This window comes from Thunnus thynnus, chromosome 19 (genome assembly GCF_963924715.1).
Source record: "Thunnus thynnus chromosome 19, fThuThy2.1, whole genome shotgun sequence".
Classification (NCBI taxonomy): domain Eukaryota; kingdom Metazoa; phylum Chordata; class Actinopteri; order Scombriformes; family Scombridae; genus Thunnus; species Thunnus thynnus.
The window spans coordinates 22,847,598-22,869,686 of record NC_089535.1 but is presented as its reverse complement, the minus strand read 5'-3'; the positions used below and the strand labels follow the sequence as shown (position 1 = coordinate 22,869,686).

Genomic DNA, 22,089 nt, shown 5'->3' with positions numbered 1-22,089 from the left:
AAAATGATTTTAAGCTAAATGACCCAACCCATAGCTTAAACAGATGCTTCTGAGGGCTTTCTAGTTCAACAAATGGATGTTTTAAAGTGCATGACTGAAATTATATGATGCATTTGAAAAGGCCTATAATAATTAAACTGTATAAATAAAATGAATGGCAGGAACAGGATATTGGTTGAAACTCAGATGTTATGAAATGTGTCTTAGCTCAGCAATACTTCCAATCCAGACATGCTTCAGATTTATAGCGTCTGATAAGAAACCCCGGTGACGGATATTGCGATTTATAAAGAAAGAGAAGGAGAAAAGCCACACTGAATGCAAAAATGGTGGGAAGTTTAATTCACCGTGTATTAAACATATAACAACTAGAAAAATAAGCATGTTAACATTAGTGAAAACACTCTCTTTTGGTCACAGAACAAAGAAATAAATAAAAAACATTACTGCAGCCCTCATGAGTCACTGTTTTCTGAACTGGAGTCAGTGGAGCTGCTGGTGACAGAATCTGAGGAAGTGCTGCTGCTGACATGATGTGATGCAGCTTGACTGCTTTTCTCTGGGTTAAGGAAAATAAAGGAAGCAAAATCACCAATTAAATGCTACAGATGTTGATGGATCCTTTGCATTTAAAATTATTTGGCTAATAAACACCTTAATATCAAAGGATTCAAAGGAAGATGGCGGAAAGGCTTTGTACTTACTCTGAAATTTCTTAAATTTCTTGTACAGACAAGACTTGACATATCGCTCCAGCTCACGCAGAGTGGACGGCTTCAGTTTCTCAAAGTCAATCTCGATCTCATCTTGGTTGGTGTCACACACCGAAGGCTCTCGTGTCTGAATGATGTGCACCACGCGACCCAGCTTCATGCCGGGTAAGCGGTTAATGTCAAGGCTCAGTTGGTGTTTCTCGTCGTATGTCATCGGCAGACATTCGCCTTCTGAATCACAGTCTTTGCTTCCCTTCCACGGATGCCTGGAATGAAAGACGACAGAGTCAAAGGTCTCGATGAAAGTGACGCGCTATGAATAAAGAGTTTATCGGTTATGTAACATGTCATACCTGGAGCTGGAATTCAAGGCACATTTGGAATTTGTACTGCCTTTATTTGGCCTGTGGTCCTCTTTCTTGTCCTTCTCTTTTTTCTTCTTTGGTTTAATCAAGGGGGCTTCAGAGAGGGCAGCCAGCTGTCCGTGAACAGTTTTCAGCTGAGTAGAGTGTCAACAGAAATAGGTTAGAGCAATTATAGAGGTAACAACAACCAAGATAAACAGCAGCATGAAGAAATCAAAGAAATTGGGAGCCAGAGAGTGTTTGCTAGCAAGTTGGAGAAGATGCTAAAAACTCACTGAGCAGTTAAATGTAAGTTCAGCATATGATTTTAACAGTCTACAATATCCTTTTTGTGCATATATTCTCCCCTGTTGTATATTTAACAGCCACAAAATGAAAACTTTTAGTGAGATTTGACCTCATACAACAGCTATATTTTGACTGTATTTAACAGCACACAGAAGGGGTTTCCAGGTCAATGAATCCATCAGGAGAACATGTATGTTGCAAAGCAGAGCGTAACTAACGCGTCTGTCTGGGAAACAGGTTTGGAGTAGCAGACTGATGTTGATTTAACAAGACTTTGTTTTATAGAGAGCCACGCAGGAACCCACCTGTTCTGCACCCACCTGTTCTTGCAACTCAGCAAGTCGGGTGGCACGATCGTCTGCTGAGTCGGACGTGTCCAAGCTGGACGAGCCCGTGCCGCTTATTCCCCTAAAACCTGAACTGTTAGCAGATGTTGCGCTCACTGGTGAAATCAACTCAACGGGCTCGTCTGGCATCTTTGCAAACCTCTTCTCAAAAACGCCCTGAAGCAAACACATGCACACAGAAAAGGGAATCAAGGGAAATGGAAAGTCGTACAGAGTCTCGGGACGACTTTAATTATTTCAAAACGCACCTGAAGTCTCCTGGCCTTGGTGACGACATCATGATGTTGAGGGTTGTATTTGTAGCAGTTTGAAAAAATCAACCTCACATCTGCAGCGAATCCTTGTGCATCCTGGTACTCTTGTCCATCCATTTTTTTCTGTAAATTAACAACACAAAGTTATCGAAGACAACATCCATGACTGAAATAAAGAGAACCATAGAAGAAAAGTATACAGTTCATACTTTGACAGTGCTGAGATCCATGGGGTATTTGATGATGTCATGGTAATCATGTAGCTGCAGTGCTTCGGTGTCGACAGGCTTGTAGAAAGGCCAGGCGTAGGCTGCGTGTTTCTTGGAGAGCATTTCCTTCAGGATGTTGTTGCAGTACTCGAGCTGTTCGCTCAGTCTGCCCTGTTCATTTTCTCGTAGCGGCGATTCCTTTTCATCAAAGTTGTTCTTAGAAGGATTGACGGCTCGGCCTGCGCCTTCAAGTCTCCTCTTGCTTTCCGATAAATCACTCAAACTGATTATCACTGCTGAGGACAAATCGGTTGTGGCGTCTTCCTTCCTCTTCAGCCCTTTCTTCTTCATTGGCATACAAAAAAACCAAAAAAACAATAAGGCTCTGTGATTTCAAGATAATATGATGCAGGATCCAAGGCACAAATGGTGACTCACCTTCACGGCGGTTTGTGATGACTGTTTGGGAGTTGAGGAAGAGCTGGAGGGCGTGTAACTGTTGCTTGGTTGAGATGTAACAGTTGTACCTGAGGGACATGTTGTCACACTTCCAACCTGCCCACCTGTATACATGTATTAACAGGAATTAAAGGAGACAAAGCAGAAAAATACATCTATTTCCATTTTCTAAAGTGTGCAAGGTGAATTTAGATTTTTTTTATTGCAACAATGTTTGTCTTTTCTGGCCAAAAGATTATTGCGCCTCACACCTTTTTGGGAAGCATGAAGTGATCGAAGACAAGGTGTCAAATTAAAGAGGGTCAATGATGCAGTTAATCACTGCTGATGGCTGAACTGCCAGACTTATGGGTGTCACCGATGGTCATATCTCTGTGCACAGGATGCTCAGTGTCCCTTCGATGCTTGCACATCTGTGGTGGAGGCTACCTTCCCTTGATCAAACGGATGTGCCAGTGAATGTGCAAAGATAGCATTATGTCAATAAGAGACAGTACCCAGGGAAGTTAATTAGAAGGCTGGTCAGTAATATAATATTTTGGTTCTCTGTGAGGTGATTAAAGGCCACTAAACCTGTTTTATTTTGAGAAATGAGGAAGATGTTGAGACATTATTGTCTCCAAGCCAGGTGCAACTGATACATTTTAGAGAAGTCTGAGACACCATTGTTTCTAAGATGAATCATACTTGGATCGTTACCAAAGCGTCAAGGTCACTACTGAACTCAGCAATAATGGCAGCTTTGAATATGGTTAAAAAAACGAGGTGGAGTCTAGAAAATAAGCTCCACATTAGGTAGGATAATGAAAAGATATATAATATGATGTTTTATGACTTTGCATTAGGTTCTTAATACCGGGATCAAGGCCTCGGTTTGCATTGTATTGCTCTTTATATTCTATTCACATTGAACTCTACCAGCTTCAAGTGTATTCTTTGAGTCTTTCTCTTAGAAGTGTTGAATTTAATGCTAAATTGTGGGTAATCTGAAGATTTATCGGCCCATCTGAAGATTTCACACGACACATTCTTCAAACATGTCACCCCTGGCTGCTTCATGAGTATATGTAAATTCAGAATTTCTGAAACTCAAATTCCTCTCTATTTGCTGTAGCAGCCTGGTGCAGCTCATTACCTGAAATGCTACTTTTCTTGCCCTTCCCTTTGGCTGCATGAGGTAAAAGCTCCACTTCGCTCTGAGGCATCTGGGCAACTTTTTGCAAGAAAATCTTTTCCAAGGCGAGGGCCATCAGCACTATGTCATCTGTAGGCTACAAGACAGAGGGAAATCTATGAGGATCTAGCATCTGTGAAGCCGGCCGGCGCAATGCATTTCTAATCAGGAAGTTTCTCACCTTGTTGTATATGTAGCAGTTGGTGAACATGGTGTTGAAGTCTTGCAAACATTCGCTGGCGCTCCAGTAGTAGTTGTTCTCTAGTCGTTTCTTGATGGTTCCCAAGTCCATGGGAGATGTTATTATCTTATGATAATCCTGATTAAGAGAAAGAGTCAATGTGTCAGATAAATGTAGTCTCGCTTTTTGTTTCTGTCCCACATCTACAAAGGGATCCACTAAAGTCTGACTGATAAAAAAAACAGTACACAGTGCACAATTCCTATATTTTAACACAAGTGTTGAAACATCTTCCAAAATCATTCCAGTTTATACATTTTTTTCATACTATTGTCCATCATTCCTATCAGTCATAACACGATGAAAGAAAAAAGAGAAGTCAAATGATGAAATCATTACCCAAACTGTAATTAACATCCCACAACCAATAGAAACAACAGTCAAAGCTATGTAAATCACACCCGAGTTGTTGGTACGTAGTCATGGAGATGGTTTTGATTCTCTTATTTATATATGTCTCTTAGATTTCTGCCTCCACGCCGGCACAATGGTGGTGAATGGAATTTTGTTTCAAATGCCATTTCAATTTATCTCTTCAGAGAACATCTCTTTCCAAAAGCCATGTCCTAGTTACGCTTGATAATCCATTTACTTCACTGTGAACGGTACAAATGCAGTATTAAAGAATCAAGCAATTTTAGGGTTATATGGGTATATGCTTTAAATATTGGATGTGACTGAGATTGAGTATGATGCCACATTCCAATGTCTCTATACTCACTGTGTTGTGTTGTTTAAGTGGGTTGTGCATGAGGATTAGAAGACAACCAAAACCATGGTGGAAACAAAAAACAGTGAACATTTTTTTTTTCCCAACTGCAATGAAAGAATGACAAAGACATCAGAGGAAATTTAAGGATTTTAAAGCAGTTTTACTCCAGTGACAGAAAAGAGAAAAAGAGAAAGGGATGCTTTTCCACAACACAAATGCACATATGACATTTTAACAGATCACAGTTGAACAATGGGAGGTGTTGGGTGAAAAAAAATCAGCAAATTCAAGGCTCCAAAGCCTAAACGCCGCTTTAATTTGTTTGTAGAAACAAAGGTGTTTTACTGTACATCAGAACCTGAAAAAATATATTTGGCTGCAGATATACAGCTGCACATTGGCGTGTTGGGAAAAATGCTAAATGTAAGCAACTGTGAAGAACATTTACATCACACAACGTGCACACTACTCACTGATAGTCCAAGAGCGACTGCATCGACGGGACTGTGAAAAGGCCAGGCAAAGTGGTGGCGCCAAAGGGATCTGATCACTACATTCTGCATGAACTGCAGCTGGTTGGTCCTCCGGCCTGCCTTGTTGGGATCGGTCACCTCAGGAGGCGGAGGATTCACAAGCTGCGGCGCATCCGGTTCTGCGTCTGCTGACATGGTGATGGCAGCAGGATCGGACTGGTCTTCAACAAATAAACACAACCTCTTACTGGTTTCTATTATCTTCTGTGAATCGTGTAGCTTTCGTGTTTCTGGTGATCAAAAGCTCCGAAGGAACAAAGGACCACTTCATGCATCGTTTTTCTCATAGCACACACTATGACCTGTTGGAATAGAAAAAAAAAAAAAGTTACGACAGTGTGGTAGATAAGAGGTTATTGCCATGTTCCAGAAATCAATAAGAAGCTTTCTCTGAGATTTTGGTCGTCAGGAGTGTGTGCAGACTGTATTTGATTGACATCTTCCTCACTATTCTGTTAGCATCTTTATGATTCTGTGTACACGGATGGAGTCTGGTGACTTCACCTAATGTCAAGCATAGCACTGCCCACCTTCAGCTTGACCAGAGGTCTAATCAGCCAGAATAAGTGACACCTGTGTAGGTGTGCAGGGCCTTTAATGTACTGTAGCATGGAATTTTTTTTAAAAAGTGTCTTGTTATATACTGTATATTGAAAGGATTATATATTTTTAGTTTCTTTTCTAATTTTACTGACAAATGTTTTATAATTACAGTGATTGACTTTCTGGACAAGCCATAGAACATCTGGGGCCTGTACTATGAAGCAAGTTCAACATATGCATATCATATCTTTTCATTAGCTGGCTTCACTGAGCCTAACATTGGCCATCCAGATAACCAGTACTATAAATGTTGCATTTATAATCATGGGAGTCAATTAACAGTGTGGATTATTGTTCTAATAAAAGTCAATCCTTTGTGTTTATTTCCAGTTATCATCACACAGTTGTTTCATGTTATTCTGAACTGCAGTGATGGAATCAGAGTGTAAAATCATCCACACTGTCAGCTGGCACTCTGGGGATGAAATAAAATTTGCACTATTGCAGCTAAAATCATCATTATGCGTTTAGTGTCGTAAATGATCTCTCTGCTTGTTAGAAGCTCTGTTTTAAAACCAGAGTGGAAATAAAAAGCCTGGAACAATAAAATGTTTCTACTGATCTATAAAAATATATATTGCTCTTTTATACTTCTCACTTTATTGTAACTCAGGACTTTTTTCCAGCGATCTGATTGGTCAGTGGCCGGGGTGTTGACAGGTTGTGATCCGATCCTCTGAAGTTAACCTGCACTGGAGTGGGTTAGCTGTTCAGCATAAGTTGCCATGGTGATGTACCCCAGTAAGAGGTAAACCACCATCGTAACCCTGAAAACCCAGAGTTAAACCTGAAGTTACCTCACTAACCCCAAATCCTGCTTCATAGTAGAGGCCTCTGGGGCCATGCAAAGTTGATTTTATCAGATTTTATCACACAGCCGACAGTGTGGATGATTTTACACTCTGATTAAATCACTGCAGCTCAGAATAACATGAGACAACTGTGTGATGATAACTGGAAATAAAAATGAAATATTGTCTTTTACTCGAAAAATAATCCACACACTGTTAATTGGCTCCCATGATTGTAAATGCAACATTTGGGTCAGCTTCGGTAGTGGAAACAGTCTGGCATTACTTTTAAGTTTGGTGACACTGGTTAACAAGGCTCAGTGAAGCCAGCTCACCCAGAGAGAGCTGGACTAAGTTGAACTTGCTTTGTAGTGCAGACCTCTGTATTGTCAGAGAGCACTGAAACAGTCGGTCTAATTGTTGACATGACATTTTAACAAATAATAAAAGTGGCTTTCCTGAACTTGGGGGGAAATTTAGGATTGATGAAATACTGATTTAAATTCCTGTTAAATTCTTTGTTTTATTGAAAACAGAAAGATTGTCAAGAAACACGCAGTTACACAGTGAACAAGCTAACACTATCATATGAAGACGGTTTGGAAGGAAAAATACAGCTTCACAGACAGTTAAGTTTGAGTTAAGTTTTAACTTTGTGTCTCTGGCTTTTTATCTCAAACCGTTATCACTTTACTGACGACACGTTACCATGAAAGCTAACTTAACGTAGTAAGTAAGTAACTGGACAGATGGCAAATAATTAGTCTATCTGGTTTTAAAGAAGCACAATAAATAAATATTTCTCAGGGAAAGCAAAGAGCACACCTTCAGCATGGAGAGCTAACGTCATAACTGAAACTCTGTGTGAGCTGTTGTTAGCTAACATTATGCTGTCAGCTGCACAAAGAAAAGGAATAACCATTATCATGGTTGAATTTCATGCTGCCTACTTGGAATTTTGCTTACAATGGTCAATCCGACAGTCCCGGTTTGTTTTGAGGAGGTAAATTTTCAGCGCAAAGCCACAGAATGTGTTCACACAGCCCCTGCGGAGCGGTTAGCCACCTTCAGATAACAGCAGCAGTGGGTACGTGTTTCGCGGGGGATGACGGGAAAACAAAGAAAACAACTGAAGTTTTTACTGTTTGGTTTTATAAAGGAAGAGTTCAGGAGCTGCGGTACTTCAGAGCAGGCTACAGCCCGCGCACATGTCTACCAGAGAGCCGCAGGACGCACCGTTAGATCAGTTGCGGGACTGAAAACTTCCTTGCCGAACTTGCTCCAGGACAGCGTGGATCGTCGGCGGATTGTAAACCGAAGATACAGTTTGATTACTGCCACCTTCTGTTCCGGAGTGCACAGACTCAAACCGATGTATAAAGTATTACAAGTCTCCAGTCAAGCTGCAAAATCAAAAAAGCTACAAAGGCCCCCAATTTTTGAAACTTATAAAATTATTGACTAATGTTACTAGATTATTCATCTGCAATACTACCATCACTACTACTACTAATAATAATTATAATAATATTATACAATATATGATAAAATATTAACTACAAAAAATCCATTTCCTCTTCACTTCCAAAAATAGCATATCCATGACTGTATTCTTTTTAACAATGATAAATAATATTACATTTAATTTGTACCACATTTTTGTGCGGTACAAAGTGCTACAAAGTGCTATGGTATTAATAAAATAGAACACACAACATAAGAGAAAATAATGTCAAGAAAAATGTGGTGGCACCCTTTGTTCATTATTTTTACCTTCAAAAATAATGTCACGTTACCAATACCTGTTATACCTTTACGACTTTCTGTCCCTTTTTTGTTTCCGTTACTCCTGAGGGTAATACGCATGCGCAGAGAAACACCACCGCACGATTCCCCGCTTCTCCTCGCAGCTTCCTCCTCGCATGCAAACATCTAAGAGCCACCCGTGTGAAATATGCGTTCTTCGTGATCAACTAAATACAAATACGTGGATTTTTTCCTCCCAGTCTTTGCCAGGAGTAACAATCTGACCGTGAATCTGCGTTATATCCCCGTGAGTATCGCTTTCTGAGTGATTGCTCATTGTGTGAATGGAGGGCCCCTCCGGAGCAGCTAACAGTTTGTCAACAGCATCAGTTCATTTAAGGCAGACGGCTTAATGATCACATAGCTCTCAGCTCTCAGTATGAAACCAAAGGATTTCAGACCGTGTTGTTATTTGTTTCTGTCGGGCTTCAAATCCTTAAAGCTGAAATAAATGTTTACTGTAGGATGTCAGGGTTGGACTTGTCAGGGACTATGTGCCTTTGTTTGCTTTTCCTTTTCCTTTTCCTTTTCGATTTATTGCATTTAAACACGATTCCACGTTAGCATATTTTTAATTAATTCCAACCTCTCTTAGCTGACAGTAGAAAATTTTTCTTTCCAGTCATTTAACTTAAACATTTAGGGAAAATCAACGGTAGGTTAGCTAGCTTTGGCTAGCTGAAACACGTAACGTCAGCTACATTTATAAATAAAACCACACATTTTATAGTTTTTAACTACTAAACACTAGAAAATACGCTATTCTGTGCCAGCCGACTTTATTTACATTTACTGAGAATTACAGCATTATTTCAGAGTAGTTGTACAGCTGTGAATTGACATTAGTGGTTCTCAAAGTGGGGTCCGGGGACGCCCAGGGGTCCTTGAGGGTGTTCCTGGGGGTCCCAAGCAAAAAGAGGAATAATTTATTTTCACTATGATTCCATCTATAAGGACCATAGTGACAGAATGTATGACTGTTTTGGTTATGAGTGTCATACACTTTGTGTAATAAAACGTCTAAGAATAAAGATCTTATCAGATGGGGGACCCTGGGACAAAATCTTATCAAATGGGGATCCGTGATCTAATTTGTGTCAGTTTAGGGGTCCTTGATGTGAAAAAGTTTGAGAACCACTGCTCTACATACATGACCAGCATAATTATCAAAGGGGCCTCTGGGAATTTGTGTTTAAAAAACCCACTCCAGACATGTTTTAAGATGTATATAAAATACTCTACTTTGAATAATATGTGTTTGATATAGTTTATCCACAAAAAAAGTATAGTTATCTCATTAAAATCCTTAAAATGACATCTCCTCCTTCTCCCTCATTAACAATTTCCAAGTCTATGAATATGCAAATCTATTTTATTTTATAAGTTTAACTGTTGGTATACAAGATTTCTCTTTGTTTTCTATAAAGTTCATTCTCAGTGTTTGTGCACTGGAGGCTTCAAGTTTCCACATCACACTTGTGTACGTTGAATACTGAAGCAGGATCGGCTTCTAAACTAGTTGTGATGTCACAAATTTTGCTTGTAGCCCCGCCCCTTAAAACTGGATTTTAATAAGCTCTGAGAAACGTTCCACTTTCAGCAGATGAATGTGAAAACAGTCTTCTACTGTCAAACTCTGCATATACATCACTCTGCACAGTGAAACTCAAATATTCAACTCTAGGAACAAGAAGAAAAACATATTTTTTAGTGGAGGGGGACTTAAATCATTTTGTCAATGAAAACTGGAATATCTTGTATAATATAAATGAAAATCACTGAATCTTATAACGTATGAATTTGTGTTAAAAACCTCAGCTTGCATGCAGTGTGTTATGCAGTTGTGAACGTGGCATTGTGTAATAACTTATATAGAATTTCACTTTTAACATGCATCCCTTTCTTCTCTGTTTCAAGATAGTGCACAGTAGATGCCCATTTCCCTCACCATGGCAACAGAGGATAAGAAACCAGAGACTGACACAAAACCTCCAGTGGTGCCATCAGCGTCTGCCAGTCAAAGCAAGGTTTGATTTTTTTTTTTTTTTTTTCAATGTTTTTAATGTTTCCTGCAACTTCCAACTCTGCTGTTAACTGCAGCAACGTACCTATTAGTTCATTTCTGAAAGCGGTAGGCAGGGTGAGGAAGTATCCAAATGTAGAAATGGAATTTTTTTTTTCTCTAACATCATCGTTGATAAATGTCATTTTCATTTACAGTCCGCTCCCGCCAAACCTAACTACAGCCTGAAATTCACATTAGCCGGCCACACTAAAGCCGTCTCCTCTGTCAAGTTCAGTCCGAGTGGAGAATGGCTCGCCAGCTCATGTAAGTTCCTTTAAACCACCTTTTTGTTATTTGTCTTTATCACTATCAAACCGTATTGTGAGCAAAATCTGTTTACTGTTTCTGTTTGTAGCAACACTGAATGCTTTTTTTTTTTTTCTTTACAGCTGCTGATAAACTCATCAAAATCTGGGGAGCATATGACGGCAAATTTGAGAAAACCATATCTGGACACAAACTTGTGAGTGTCGTCTTTTATTACTGCAGCGTTTAGGGTTTTGAGAGATGGGATTGTATTTGTTCTTTTAAGTCATCCTTGATTAAAAACGATACAAAAAGCAGAACTTACCATGCATCATGTATTATTTTCAGTTTCAAAATGATAAATCCTTAGCCATAGTTTCATTATTTTCTTTTCTTTCATCAGTTTTACCCTTGCTCTCTTAATCAGAGCATTGAATTCTATGTGACTATTTATTTCCCATGAATGCACAGGGCATATCTGACGTGGCCTGGTCCTCGGACTCCAACCTCCTGGTGTCTGCGTCTGACGACAAAACCCTGAAGATCTGGGACGTGAGCTCGGTAAGAGAGCGGACGATTGTGCGTGTTTGTGAGTGTGAACGGTAAAAGCCTGTCTACACAAAGACTCCAGTAGCGGCTTCCACACTGGTGTCTTGTAGCATTACACATTTATGAAGTATGAAAATGAAATCCGTGCTCACTCTTTGGATTCATAGCTGCGGTTCCTGTTGCTCTTAAATTTTTATCACCATTAAAGCTGCATTCACTTCCACTGCGAACTAGCCGAATGTGATCTGATACTGCTCGTGCTTCGAGTAAAGAGGCGTTTTTCACTTCTGTTGCCAGGGAGATGTTTGTGACATTTTCAACTCGCCTTTTTCTTTTTTTTTGTTGTTGTTGAATACAGGGGAAATGCTTAAAAACTCTAAAAGGTCACAGCAACTACGTCTTCTGCTGCAACTTCAACCCCCAGTCCAATCTTATCGTGTCAGGATCGGTGAGTATGAAACTCTTGGCAAGAAACAAGCAGTAAAACGGAAACCTGACGTTAGACCTTTGCTCAAGCTACAGTTCTTAAAAGCATGTATGTGTGTGTGTGGTTTTGAAGAAAGTAAAAAGTGATATTTGTTTTGTTTGTTTCCAGTTTGATGAGAGTGTAAGGATATGGGACGTGAAGACTGGGAAATGTTTGAAAACGTTGCCGGCTCATTCTGACCCTGTCTCTGCTGTAAGTTAGTGTTTTTTTAAATATATATCATTAACATTAGCAGAATGTTGTAGACCAGTAATGTGATGATCTGTCTCGGCTCGCAGGTTCATTTCAACAGAGACGGCTCCCTGATCGTGTCCAGTAGCTACGACGGTCTTTGGTAAGAACAAACTGTGTTATTACCCCCTTTTTTAAAAAAAAAAACAGACATGGCAATAGTCAACATAATTAAATGCAGTAACTTTTCTTATTCACTGTTACTGTAGATGTGATGCTGAGTAAAACACTCAGTGGAAAATAATCACATTGTGTGTTTCATTAGCAGATTACAACTCAGTTTAAAACCTAATGGATTTTATAATTTAATTGACTGTCACAATACAACATGCAGTTATGTACAAATTCTCTTACAAGGACAATTTTCCTGCTTTCAGACATTTTCTGTAATAAAGGAAATTATGAGAGGAATAGAAATAAATAACAGTAATGTAATGGTCCTGCAAGAGGTGCATTCCAATGATAGGCTTATTGCACTAAAGCTTTACAATATTCAACAAAACTAAAATCATGTATTAATAACCTCTGACTGAAAATAAACCACAATTTATATTCCAATCATGAAATATCACCTTTTAGCCCCTGTTAGCTTAGTGACAACCTCTAATAGAGTGTCATAAATAAGCATATTTCACTTAAAATGAAAATACTGTATTTTTATGTCACATTTGTAGCTTTAACATCATATACAGCAGTACTGCATTTCTTTATACTAGCAAGCAAACTCTCTCCAGATGATACTTTGCCCTTTTAAAGTGGATATGAAGCAGTCAATCAACTTAACGTGATTTACTGAATGGATTTCCATTCATTCCTGGATGTAAAATAGAGTTTTACAGGGTTAAAGCCAAGGACAAAACAGCCCATTTTCATAAACTGCCGCTGAAACAGACAACAGTACTGCTGCTCTGCCTAGCGGCACTAAAGAGAGAGAGAGCCTCTGATGAGCAGTGACTGCAGGGTTTGCAATGAACAGGTTTGGGAGGAAGATTACATAAAGGAGAATATCTTTGAGTCGGCTGAGCTGGTGGTTCACTGGACCAAAATCCTGAAGTTGCTCCGTATGTTTTCAGTTTCACCGCCTGTAACGTTTGCTCTACCAACCGCCCCACATCCTCTGACAACAGCAGTACAGTCATCAGTCTGCCACAGGGAAAGGGCTCCAAGACACGCCAGCCAGGCAGGGAAAACACATTCTTGGAATATGCTGGGCCATATGCAGAAATGCTAATTAGAGCAGGCATTTTTACTACAGAGCTCCATAATTTCAATAATACACTTTTCAAGAGTATCCGGCTGACTGACTCGTGTGTTGCATGTAGTATTGTGGCATCTATGATTGGTTGTTGTTTTGAGTTCACATTGATCAATACGGATTGATACTATGATTGTGGGATAAATGCTCAGACGGTGTCTCAGTTTTTTGGAAATGGTGATTGCATTTCACTGAGCTGGAGCATTCAGGAAGTACGCTGGGATTTGAAGCCAATTTGACATATTTGCCGAGGGAAAGGAGTGGCTGTTAAATGGTATAAATATTTTTTGAGTGTCACAACCCCAGCAAAATGACTTCAGAATCAGAATTCGATCCATTCAGTCTGATAACATTTGGAAAGTCCAGAAGAGCTGCTAGATTGAGTTATTTTATCCCATTTAAGTTAGCAGAGGGCTAACCAGACATCGGCCGGCTTGGTTGGCAGAAGTCTCTGGTGCGCATGCTCTATAGTAGGTCTATCTGCAGACTCGCAGTATCTACACAACACACCCACTTGGTTAGATTTAACCATGAGCAACGGCATGGTTAGGGGTGTAGCATGCTGTTATGATGACAACATCAGGGTGTGTATCTCTAATAACTTGTACTTGAACTAAATAGTTTTACAGAATGATTAAGCCTAAGTGAATTGACTGTTGTGACCCTCCAGACACAGTTCAGTTATGATTAATGCTTTTCAAAGAACGTTTGCTCATAGCTTTCTTTTACTGCTGCCACTTTTTAATCCAGATTCTGTGTCTGTGAGCAGACAGCAGAACATGTTTAAATAGACCACTAAATGACTCAACGTGTGTATGTCGGGACTAAACGTGAGTTCTTTCCACGTGGAAGTCAAACTCAAAGATTTGCTGAGACGATGCCCTGAAATGTGCAGCTGATCTCTACCGATGCCTCCTGTGTTCACTTCTGTCTGTATGATTCATTTATTCATCGTGTCTTCTGACGGCTCCTAATTAAATGACAAATTTGTTGTTGTTTTTTTTCCATTCACAGCCGAATCTGGGACACAGCATCAGGGCAGTGTTTAAAGACACTCATAGGTAAGATGATTCAGTTTGTGCAGCAATTCTGTTTAATTGGCAATAAGTGGTGTAATGGTTTGTTGTGTGTAGTTTAGTGACAGAAAATCCTAATGAATTGAGGCATCATAAAATGTGTGAAAAAGTCAAAGTGCTTGAAGGTATTTAGATATAATTGACTGCTGGTTGTGTGCTGACTGTTCTCCTGTTGTTGTTAGATGACGACAACCCTCCTGTGTCATTTGTGAAGTTTTCCCCCAACGGGAAATACATCCTGGCTGCTACACTGGATAAGTGAGTATTATAACTCTCATTACCTGCTTCCTTTTTACACCATTTCACCAGCAGAGGGCGGTGTAACACTATGATAAACTTGCCTCACCTGCAGCTTTCTGTAAACAGAATGTACATGAGATGAATGATAAGTTTGATGTTTAGCTGTTAAACAGTCGCACCGCTGTGTTTGTTTTTACTCTCAGCACGCTCAAGTTGTGGGACTACAGCAAAGGAAAGGTGAGATGCTTTGACGAACGGCTAATGTTCTCAGATCTACTGACAAAATTCAAATCTTATGTTTCCTGTCAAGTAACATTAATATGTAAATCTCTTTTAATCTTGATCATGATGACACGTTTAATCTCACTTTAGAATTAAGAAAACAACGTTGCATTGGAGCACAAAACTACATTTCTTCGTCTTTCTTTAGCATTTAGCACGTACAAATATGTAACTTTTCATTGTTTTTCCAACATTTCAGTGCTTGAAAACGTACACCGGCCATAAAAATGAGAAGTACTGCATATTCGCAAATTTCTCCGTCACCGGTGGAAAGGTAAGAGTGTTAACAGTTGATCCTCGATGTAACACACAGGATATCTGCTCATTTGATTGAATAAATGTGTGGTATTGAATGCCTCACGTGCAGAGTTTATGCATATTTCTGTTATGAAATCACTGACTGGGCCGTTGTCTTGTAGTGGATCGTGTCGGGCTCAGAGGACAACATGGTGTATATCTGGAACCTGCAGACGAAGGAGATCGTGCAGAAGCTGCAGGGCCACACAGGTGCAGGAGACACACTGTCTAACTTAGTGTGATATGTTTTATGTTCTCATTATTTCTTACCGTATACACTGCTCGGCTTTCAAATTGAAATGCATATATGATACGCAGAGACTTTCAATTGTAGTTCTTACCTCCGTTTCCATTGTCCTTCTTGTCTCTTCTTTCCAGACGTCGTCATCTCGACCGCCTGCCACCCGACAGAGAACATCATCGCGTCTGCGGCTTTAGAAAACGACAAAACCATCAAGCTATGGAGAAGCGACTGCTAAGCCCCTTTTGGATCTGTTTGGCCATTCATATTTCTTTTTTTTTTATATATTTTTTTCTACATTTTGTTGTAAGAAAAGCAGACTTTTTTTCTAACAGAGAGCTCCTGCTGGATGCAGAGAGCTTTCAGGTAATGAAATTCAGCAAGGAGAACCAAATAATCAGCCACATCAGACAAACACATCAGCGACATCAGCTCTGCAGTGGATTCATTCCCTCTTGTCACATCCGAGATATCCCACCTGTCTTCTAACACGTGCTAGATTTTTGTTGTCTGGTTAGAGAAATGGGTGACTTTTGTTCTACTTAACAATGTTTATGTCAGTTCTGGTGCTTCAGTATTTTTAACACTGCATTAACCCTGATGTCACTGCTTCACAACAGCTCCCACACGTGCATTTATGGTCTTGTACAATAAATTAAATGGTTATTTGGCCTTCCTACAATTTTTTTTTTGCCTTTATTTTGTCTGTGTAATTGTGTAGTACTGCCTAAATGACTTCAAGGTTTAGAGGTGACTATAACAAAAGGTACCCAAGGATCCCTCTTGTACTATTATTTATTAAAGTGGTACCACTATTACTGTTCTTTTTTTTTTTCCCCCCCTTAATATTAAATATCAGATCTCAAGTAAGCGCCGTGTGCCATAACAAGATATATTTTCCAATTTTGTAAGTTCTGTGCTCATTATTAAGGCAACAAATCAGGATTCATGATGTCACAGATAATAGTTTGATAGTTCAAACGAATGTAAATGTCACTACTTTTATTTTTTTTCCCACAATCCTATCAGAGCAGTGAGTCGAATTCCATTCTGGTCAAACATTCCCATAATTTTAACATTTTACAGTTTACAACGGTGACCAAATGCAGTTTTTTTTGTGTTTTAGGCTTTGTACATATGACATTTACATGTATTGTGATTTTTTTTATTTTTTTTTTTTAGCTGTCTTTGTTTTTTTTTATGTTCTCCTCTGCTTGATTAGCTCGTAGTTCTGCGCACAAAGCCAGCAGCATCTGTTCTCTGTAGTTAATCTGGGTTTTGTGGACTATATGTTTGCATATGACAGCTATAACCTGCAACTTAATAAAAACCAGTTTTTGTATGTTTCATGTTATCCAGTCAGAAGCGGAGTGTTTTTGTGCTTTTACGTGCATCTTACGTGGATATTATACACACAGAATCAGCTGCCGTCAGTCCAGTTCACTTTAAAGTTTTTTAATAACCTTTCTGTCCATGAAAGATAGAACATCAGAGAACAACCCACAAAGAACAGATGACAAAATTCAATCTCCTTGAAAATAGACAAAAATATAATGAAAGAAGACATTCCCATCTTGCAGCGACAGGTTGAAAATGGCAAAGTAAAGGCGACAGTTACCAAGGTGCCAAAGCCAACTACTCCTCTCACCGCTCGCTTTCAGTCTGAAAAATTTTTCTCTTGCCTCGTCGAATAAGCTTTTCCACAACGTATACAACAGCCCACAGAAGAAAAGGGAAAGAACAGAGTACATAAGCAAGGGATAAAATTACCTTTGTACAAAAATAGATCTTTTTCAAGTGTTTTTTTTTTTTCTTTTTTCTTTATACTTGAACATTTTTACTGTCTATGCAACAAAGAAAGCAGTGATTGTGTCACAAGATCAGCTTTTCCTGATTACATTTTTTTGAACATACAATTGCCAAGCAACACATACATTTTGGAGGGTTTAAAGTCTTAACCTTTTTTTTTTTGTTTTGTCATCTTTCATAGCTTTTTGAGATCCCATAAACTGTTGAGAAGCTGGTTCTTTTTGAGTTTAGAGCTGCTGGGATTCTGCTGGTTGATCGAAAGTTAATTTTTATAAAGTCATTAATGCAAAAACCCCCAGATAGTTGTGAGAAAAAAAAAAACACGGTAAACCTCTGAGTTTTAGAACACCTGGTGTGGAACGGTTTGGTCTGAAAGACTTGTCTCCCTCTTTCAATATTGGAAATACTCAAGGAACAGATTTGTCGATATATATTTATAAATATATACACATATACATATTAACAAAATATAGCTTTATGTTATAAAGCATTCATGTAGGTATTCATTCTACGTGGGTGATCCGTTCTTTTATCTCGTCAAGAAGACCCTTGTCTGTCCATTTCCTGCAGGGGAGTGAGCTCGCACATCATCCACATTTTATGGCTTAAGATAACCTGCGGTCACCAGTCACAGTAAACTAAGAGGAGGAGACATCAGGCTGTAGAGAGCAGGAGGATTGGGTCACCCTGTTGCAAAAAAAACCAAACATCTAATTGTTTCATATCTGCTTCTCTTGCTTCCAAAGTTTTGATTAATATTCTTTTTTTTTTGTTGTTTTTGTTTTAACAGACAAGTATAATTTCTTCCAGAATATAAATACTGTAAACTGAGCTCAAGCTGGCAGTCAATACTGTCACCTGGATAGTTTATAATAATACAGGCCACCTCATTGAAACTATTGAGTCATGATAAAATAATAAGCCAATACATTATACTCAAGTTATTGCTCCTTTTTCACTTTTAACAAGCACAGATGCTGTGGTTTAGTCTGATCAAAAGGAACATGGTGTAATAATACGGTGAGAAAGTGCCATATTTCTGTCTGTTGGAAAAATTAAAAAAATAAATCAAGTGATGTTGCAGCGCTGCTTCTCTTCCACTGGAGGGAGCTAACAGCTCATCCCTCACTCGCTCTTACCCGAACTCATCTGAATGAAAGTAAATGTGAAAGTCCTGTTTGAGGTGTACAGTATCTGACATTTCAGAGCTGGCATCTGAACCGGCTCTTTGCTTTTTTCTGCCTAAGAGAAGAGATCATTGTTCGTCTGGGGATCCGTTTCACAGATGGTGGATTAACATCTACAGATGTAGCTCCCTTCTGTGAAACCGGTCCCAAATCACAGATAAAAATGTACACATGGCCATTGTATCATTGATGTCTTGGTTGGAAACAAAAAAGTCTATGGAGTCTTTATTGTGCTACCAGAATAATAAGAGACTTTTTCAGACTGAACTATTACCAATTAATAAGCCAAAAAAAAAATATATATATATATATGTAGAAATTGAGCTCTGGTCTCATACATGACTCCTGCCACCTGTGCAACAGCTGGCCAATAAAAGCTCCTGTTGCTGCTCTGTGGATTGGACTTCATTTCATTTTTAGTGCTTTAATGAAATCGAGCACAGAAGGCAAACTGTAAAGCGGGACACAAATGAACTGTAAGATGGAACATGAAAGGCAGAAACGTCAGTAAACGGAATATTAAAAAGTAAAATCTTTAAAATCTGTATCACAAATCCATTTTAAGATTCAATTATTATTTCATCATTTAAAAAGAAGAAGCGACTACAACAATTAACCGGCAAATGTAATTATTTTCCTTGCAAATTGAATTTGTATTTTGTTAAATGTATCAAATGTATGAATTGATTATAATCAAACACTGTAAAAGATATTATTCCTGTGGCACATTCCAGACTCCATACACCTCAGACTATCGACCATCATTATGAAAACACAGTGCTCAGGTTTGTTTCTTCAGGTTCAGACCCTGTCAAGGTGCTTATGAAAGAGTGGTGAATATGCAGATATAGGAAGAAAATCTCTTTTTTTTCTCTCATATCATATTCTGCTATAGTTGTAGTTTAACATATCATTAAACTCCACTTTGCTCCACTGTTCCATAATACACTTACAAATGAGGGCCAACAGCTGCTTATTCTCTATGTAAGCCTATAATCAGTCAAGGGTGAGTAAACCAGTGCGGAATGACAGAGGATATATAGGATCAGATATCTGAATAGTGGAGGGAGAAAACAATGTACGTATGATATTTACTCCTTTCTGTGAACATATTAACAGGGGACCCACATCTAACCAAGATACCAACACCAAGATATCAGACCTGTTCAAGCCATATCGACATGCACTTGCTCTGTGGACAATCTTTGGAAATGCACTTGATGCATAGTTTTGCAGCAGCTGCAGCATTTAGAGAAAAAGGACAGGGGAGGAAAAAAAAAAAAAAAGCAGAATATGGGCATAAAGCATATTTATACATAACATGGAGATATTCAACATTTTCAGTTCGACTTGAATGACACTCGGTTGTCCAGAGAAGTGCAGAGAGAGTGACTGTGTGTGTGTGTGTGTGTGTGTGTCCCTCTGAGGAGAAGAATAACCTGGGCCAAAGATCCGCCTCAAAAGGTCGAACACATCAGCTCTCCGTTTAGGAACCCGACTCCACTGTCATGAGGTTAAGTGCCAAGTAACAAACAAATAAACAAATAATGGCTCTGCTGCAACGATAAGCGCTTCTCCCGCATACTGTAAAGGGTTTTAAGTCTAAATGAGTGTGAAGAAACCGAGGAGGGATGGAAACAGAGGTAATCGTGCATTGCTGTCGTTAAATGGAAAACTGAAAATAACGTCAAATACTGTATACGGTTGTAACTTCCTGTACAGGTAGATAATGAGGTGGGTTAGAGAAGCTAAATACCCACTGCGTTGTGAGCAGGGGGAGTTCTGAGTGTGGAGGTGTAAATGGTGTGCTGAAATTCACATGAAATGAGAGGTGGGGAGGTTGGAGAGGGGACGGAGAGGAGCTCAGAGGCTTGAGAATATCCCCCCCTCACAGACCGAATGTGCGCTCACTTTCACCTATGAGGTTGCGACAAAAGGCTAAATTTTAAAGTTGTTCCTGCACCTGCTGGTCGCCTTTCACGGCATCCGGTGATGCACATGTAGCGTAAAGCTAATGTGAGGCTAATTTACAACAGCCTGGTTTCTTCCTGTGTGCACAAGAACTGCGCAGATTGTACATAACAAGCTCTCCCAACTCCAGATCAATCAATACATTAACTGAAGGGCTGATTAGTGGACTAATACATCGTCCTCCCCGGTGTTGCACAGTGCTAACAGTAAGACATGGTTATATTTGTTGGAATTGGGCAGAGACCTGAGTTTTTTTTCAAAATTTTTTTTGAGCACTTGCAGTCTTGTTAACCCACCTCTTGAGTTCTATTCCAGAAAGCTCACACTTCAAAAACAGCTAGTGCAAGACCTGACGTGTTCAGTCGAGTCAGGCAGGAACAGATGAGTTCCTTTAAGCAGTCGTGTTCGCCCCCCTCCCTCCCCCCACCATCCCTCCCCGAAATAAGTTCAGTCCTGAAAGACAGAGAGGGCTCAGGTCCAAGTCAAGACCACCTGAGGCTCTCCCGAGTCCACGATTGTCCCGATCACAACGCTGAGTGTCCGAATATGACATCACCGCTGTTTTTTTTTTTTAATTAATATACCTGCAAGCAAAACTGTGGATCATCTCTGCTTTTTCTTGTCAAGGTGTAGGAAAAGCAAAGATGAAAACGATGGCTCAATACGTTTCTTTTGTCCTCTGTCCGTCCTCATCTCAGTCCACTGCTGTCACTCGTGTTGTCATGAGATTTTCATTTTCATATATATATTTCTTATTTATATATTTTTACAAGGTATAAAACAGACCCATAGACATGACGAATTCATTGTTTCGAAACACATCAAAGGGAGGCGAGGAGAAGAAAGGGTGGATGGGAGGTAGGGAGAGGTTCTCCGTCCAGAGTCGTCACGTGATCTGTCCCTTGCTGGAGACGGGATTTTTTTTAAAAGGACCCTGCTCCCGATCCAGGGCTGGTGGGAGATGTGGAGGAGGAGGAGGAGGAGGAGGAGGAGGAGGGAGAAGAAGAAGAGGGTGAGGAGAGCTCAACCCCTTCTGCTATTATGTCATTTGATGTGGGGCTTCTAGCATCTCCATGAGGAAGGTGTCGATGGGCGTGTCGCCAATGAGCTTAAAGAAGAACAAGTGCTCCAGACACTTGAGGCCGATGGAGCGCAGCGCTGGTAACCGCAGCAACAGCTTGGCAAACCTGTCACAACACAAGACCAAAATAAAACGTCGGCATTATACATCTGACAGCAAGAGGGAGGAATGAGGAGATGAAATAACCTTAGATACCGCACATATATAATATCTTCAATATAATGAGCTTTGACTAACTAGCGCTAACATGTTAGCTCTCCAGCTACGGTAATTTACCAACTATCCTTGTAAGTATATCACCAAACTCCTAGATTCAACTATTGTAAGAAGACACGCAGACAAACTTCTCTGTGCCACTTTCTGGTATGAACGACCATTAAAAGGGGAAAAAAAGCAATCAAACAGCTAACTGACTAGAAAAAATGCTACAAATATGTTTTTTTTTAATCATTCTAATCATAATCTTCAAATATTTTCTTTTCTCATCAATTCATTGTGCAGTTTATCAACCCAAAACACATGCTGAAGAGAAATTTGTGTAAAGAGAGATTAAGTGTAGAAGAGCAGGCCTCACAAC

At 39.5% G+C, this 22,089-nt stretch overlaps 3 protein-coding genes across 12 annotated transcripts in view; 1 reads left to right on the top strand and 2 right to left on the bottom strand.

Annotated features, from left to right (window-relative positions):
- Positions 1 to 315: 315 nt before the first annotated feature.
- On the bottom strand, positions 316 to 8,032 carry LOC137170767 (bromodomain-containing protein 3-like). Of its 6 annotated transcripts, none has more exons than XM_067574329.1 (11): positions 7,926 to 8,032; positions 5,236 to 5,597; positions 3,991 to 4,128; positions 3,771 to 3,906; positions 2,615 to 2,739; positions 2,177 to 2,521; positions 1,962 to 2,090; positions 1,672 to 1,869; positions 1,067 to 1,212; positions 705 to 979; positions 316 to 559 (listed from the first exon to the last, which is right to left on the bottom strand). In XM_067574329.1, exons 2-11 carry the CDS (start codon positions 5,428 to 5,430, stop codon positions 456 to 458), a joined length of 1,791 nt encoding a protein of 596 aa, XP_067430430.1. In that variant the 5' UTR covers positions 5,431 to 5,597; positions 7,926 to 8,032; the 3' UTR covers positions 316 to 455. The 6 variants fall into 6 exon arrangements, with proteins under 6 accessions (XP_067430430.1, XP_067430432.1, XP_067430429.1 ...); XM_067574331.1 differs by lacking the exon at positions 7,926 to 8,032 and adding an exon at positions 7,640 to 7,919; XM_067574328.1 differs by lacking the exon at positions 7,926 to 8,032 and adding an exon at positions 7,656 to 7,919.
- A 514-nt stretch (positions 8,033 to 8,546) lies between these two features.
- LOC137170769 (WD repeat-containing protein 5) lies at positions 8,547 to 16,818 on the top strand. Of its 2 annotated transcripts, none has more exons than XM_067574341.1 (14): positions 8,547 to 8,742; positions 10,417 to 10,522; positions 10,716 to 10,824; positions 10,950 to 11,023; positions 11,278 to 11,367; positions 11,714 to 11,803; positions 11,951 to 12,034; positions 12,121 to 12,176; positions 14,343 to 14,389; positions 14,587 to 14,662; positions 14,848 to 14,881; positions 15,126 to 15,200; positions 15,346 to 15,433; positions 15,602 to 16,818. In XM_067574341.1, the coding sequence occupies exons 2-14, from the start codon at positions 10,427 to 10,429 to the stop codon at positions 15,700 to 15,702; spliced, it is 1,020 nt and encodes a 339-aa protein (XP_067430442.1). In that variant the 5' UTR covers positions 8,547 to 8,742; positions 10,417 to 10,426; the 3' UTR covers positions 15,703 to 16,818. The 2 variants fall into 2 exon arrangements, with proteins under 2 accessions (XP_067430442.1, XP_067430440.1); XM_067574339.1 differs by having other exon boundaries at positions 10,413 to 10,522.
- Positions 16,819 to 16,903: 85 nt separating this feature from the next.
- The window catches only part of rxraa (retinoid X receptor, alpha a), a 109,517-nt gene continuing 104,331 nt past the window's right edge, over positions 16,904 to 22,089 (bottom strand). For all 4 annotated transcript variants that reach the window (XM_067574336.1, XM_067574335.1, XM_067574337.1 and 1 more), the window contains exon 11: positions 16,904 to 21,618. In XM_067574336.1, coding sequence (XP_067430437.1) covers positions 21,471 to 21,618 — 148 coding nt within the window. In that variant the 3' untranslated portion in view covers positions 16,904 to 21,470. The remainder of the gene's footprint in view (positions 21,619 to 22,089) is intronic.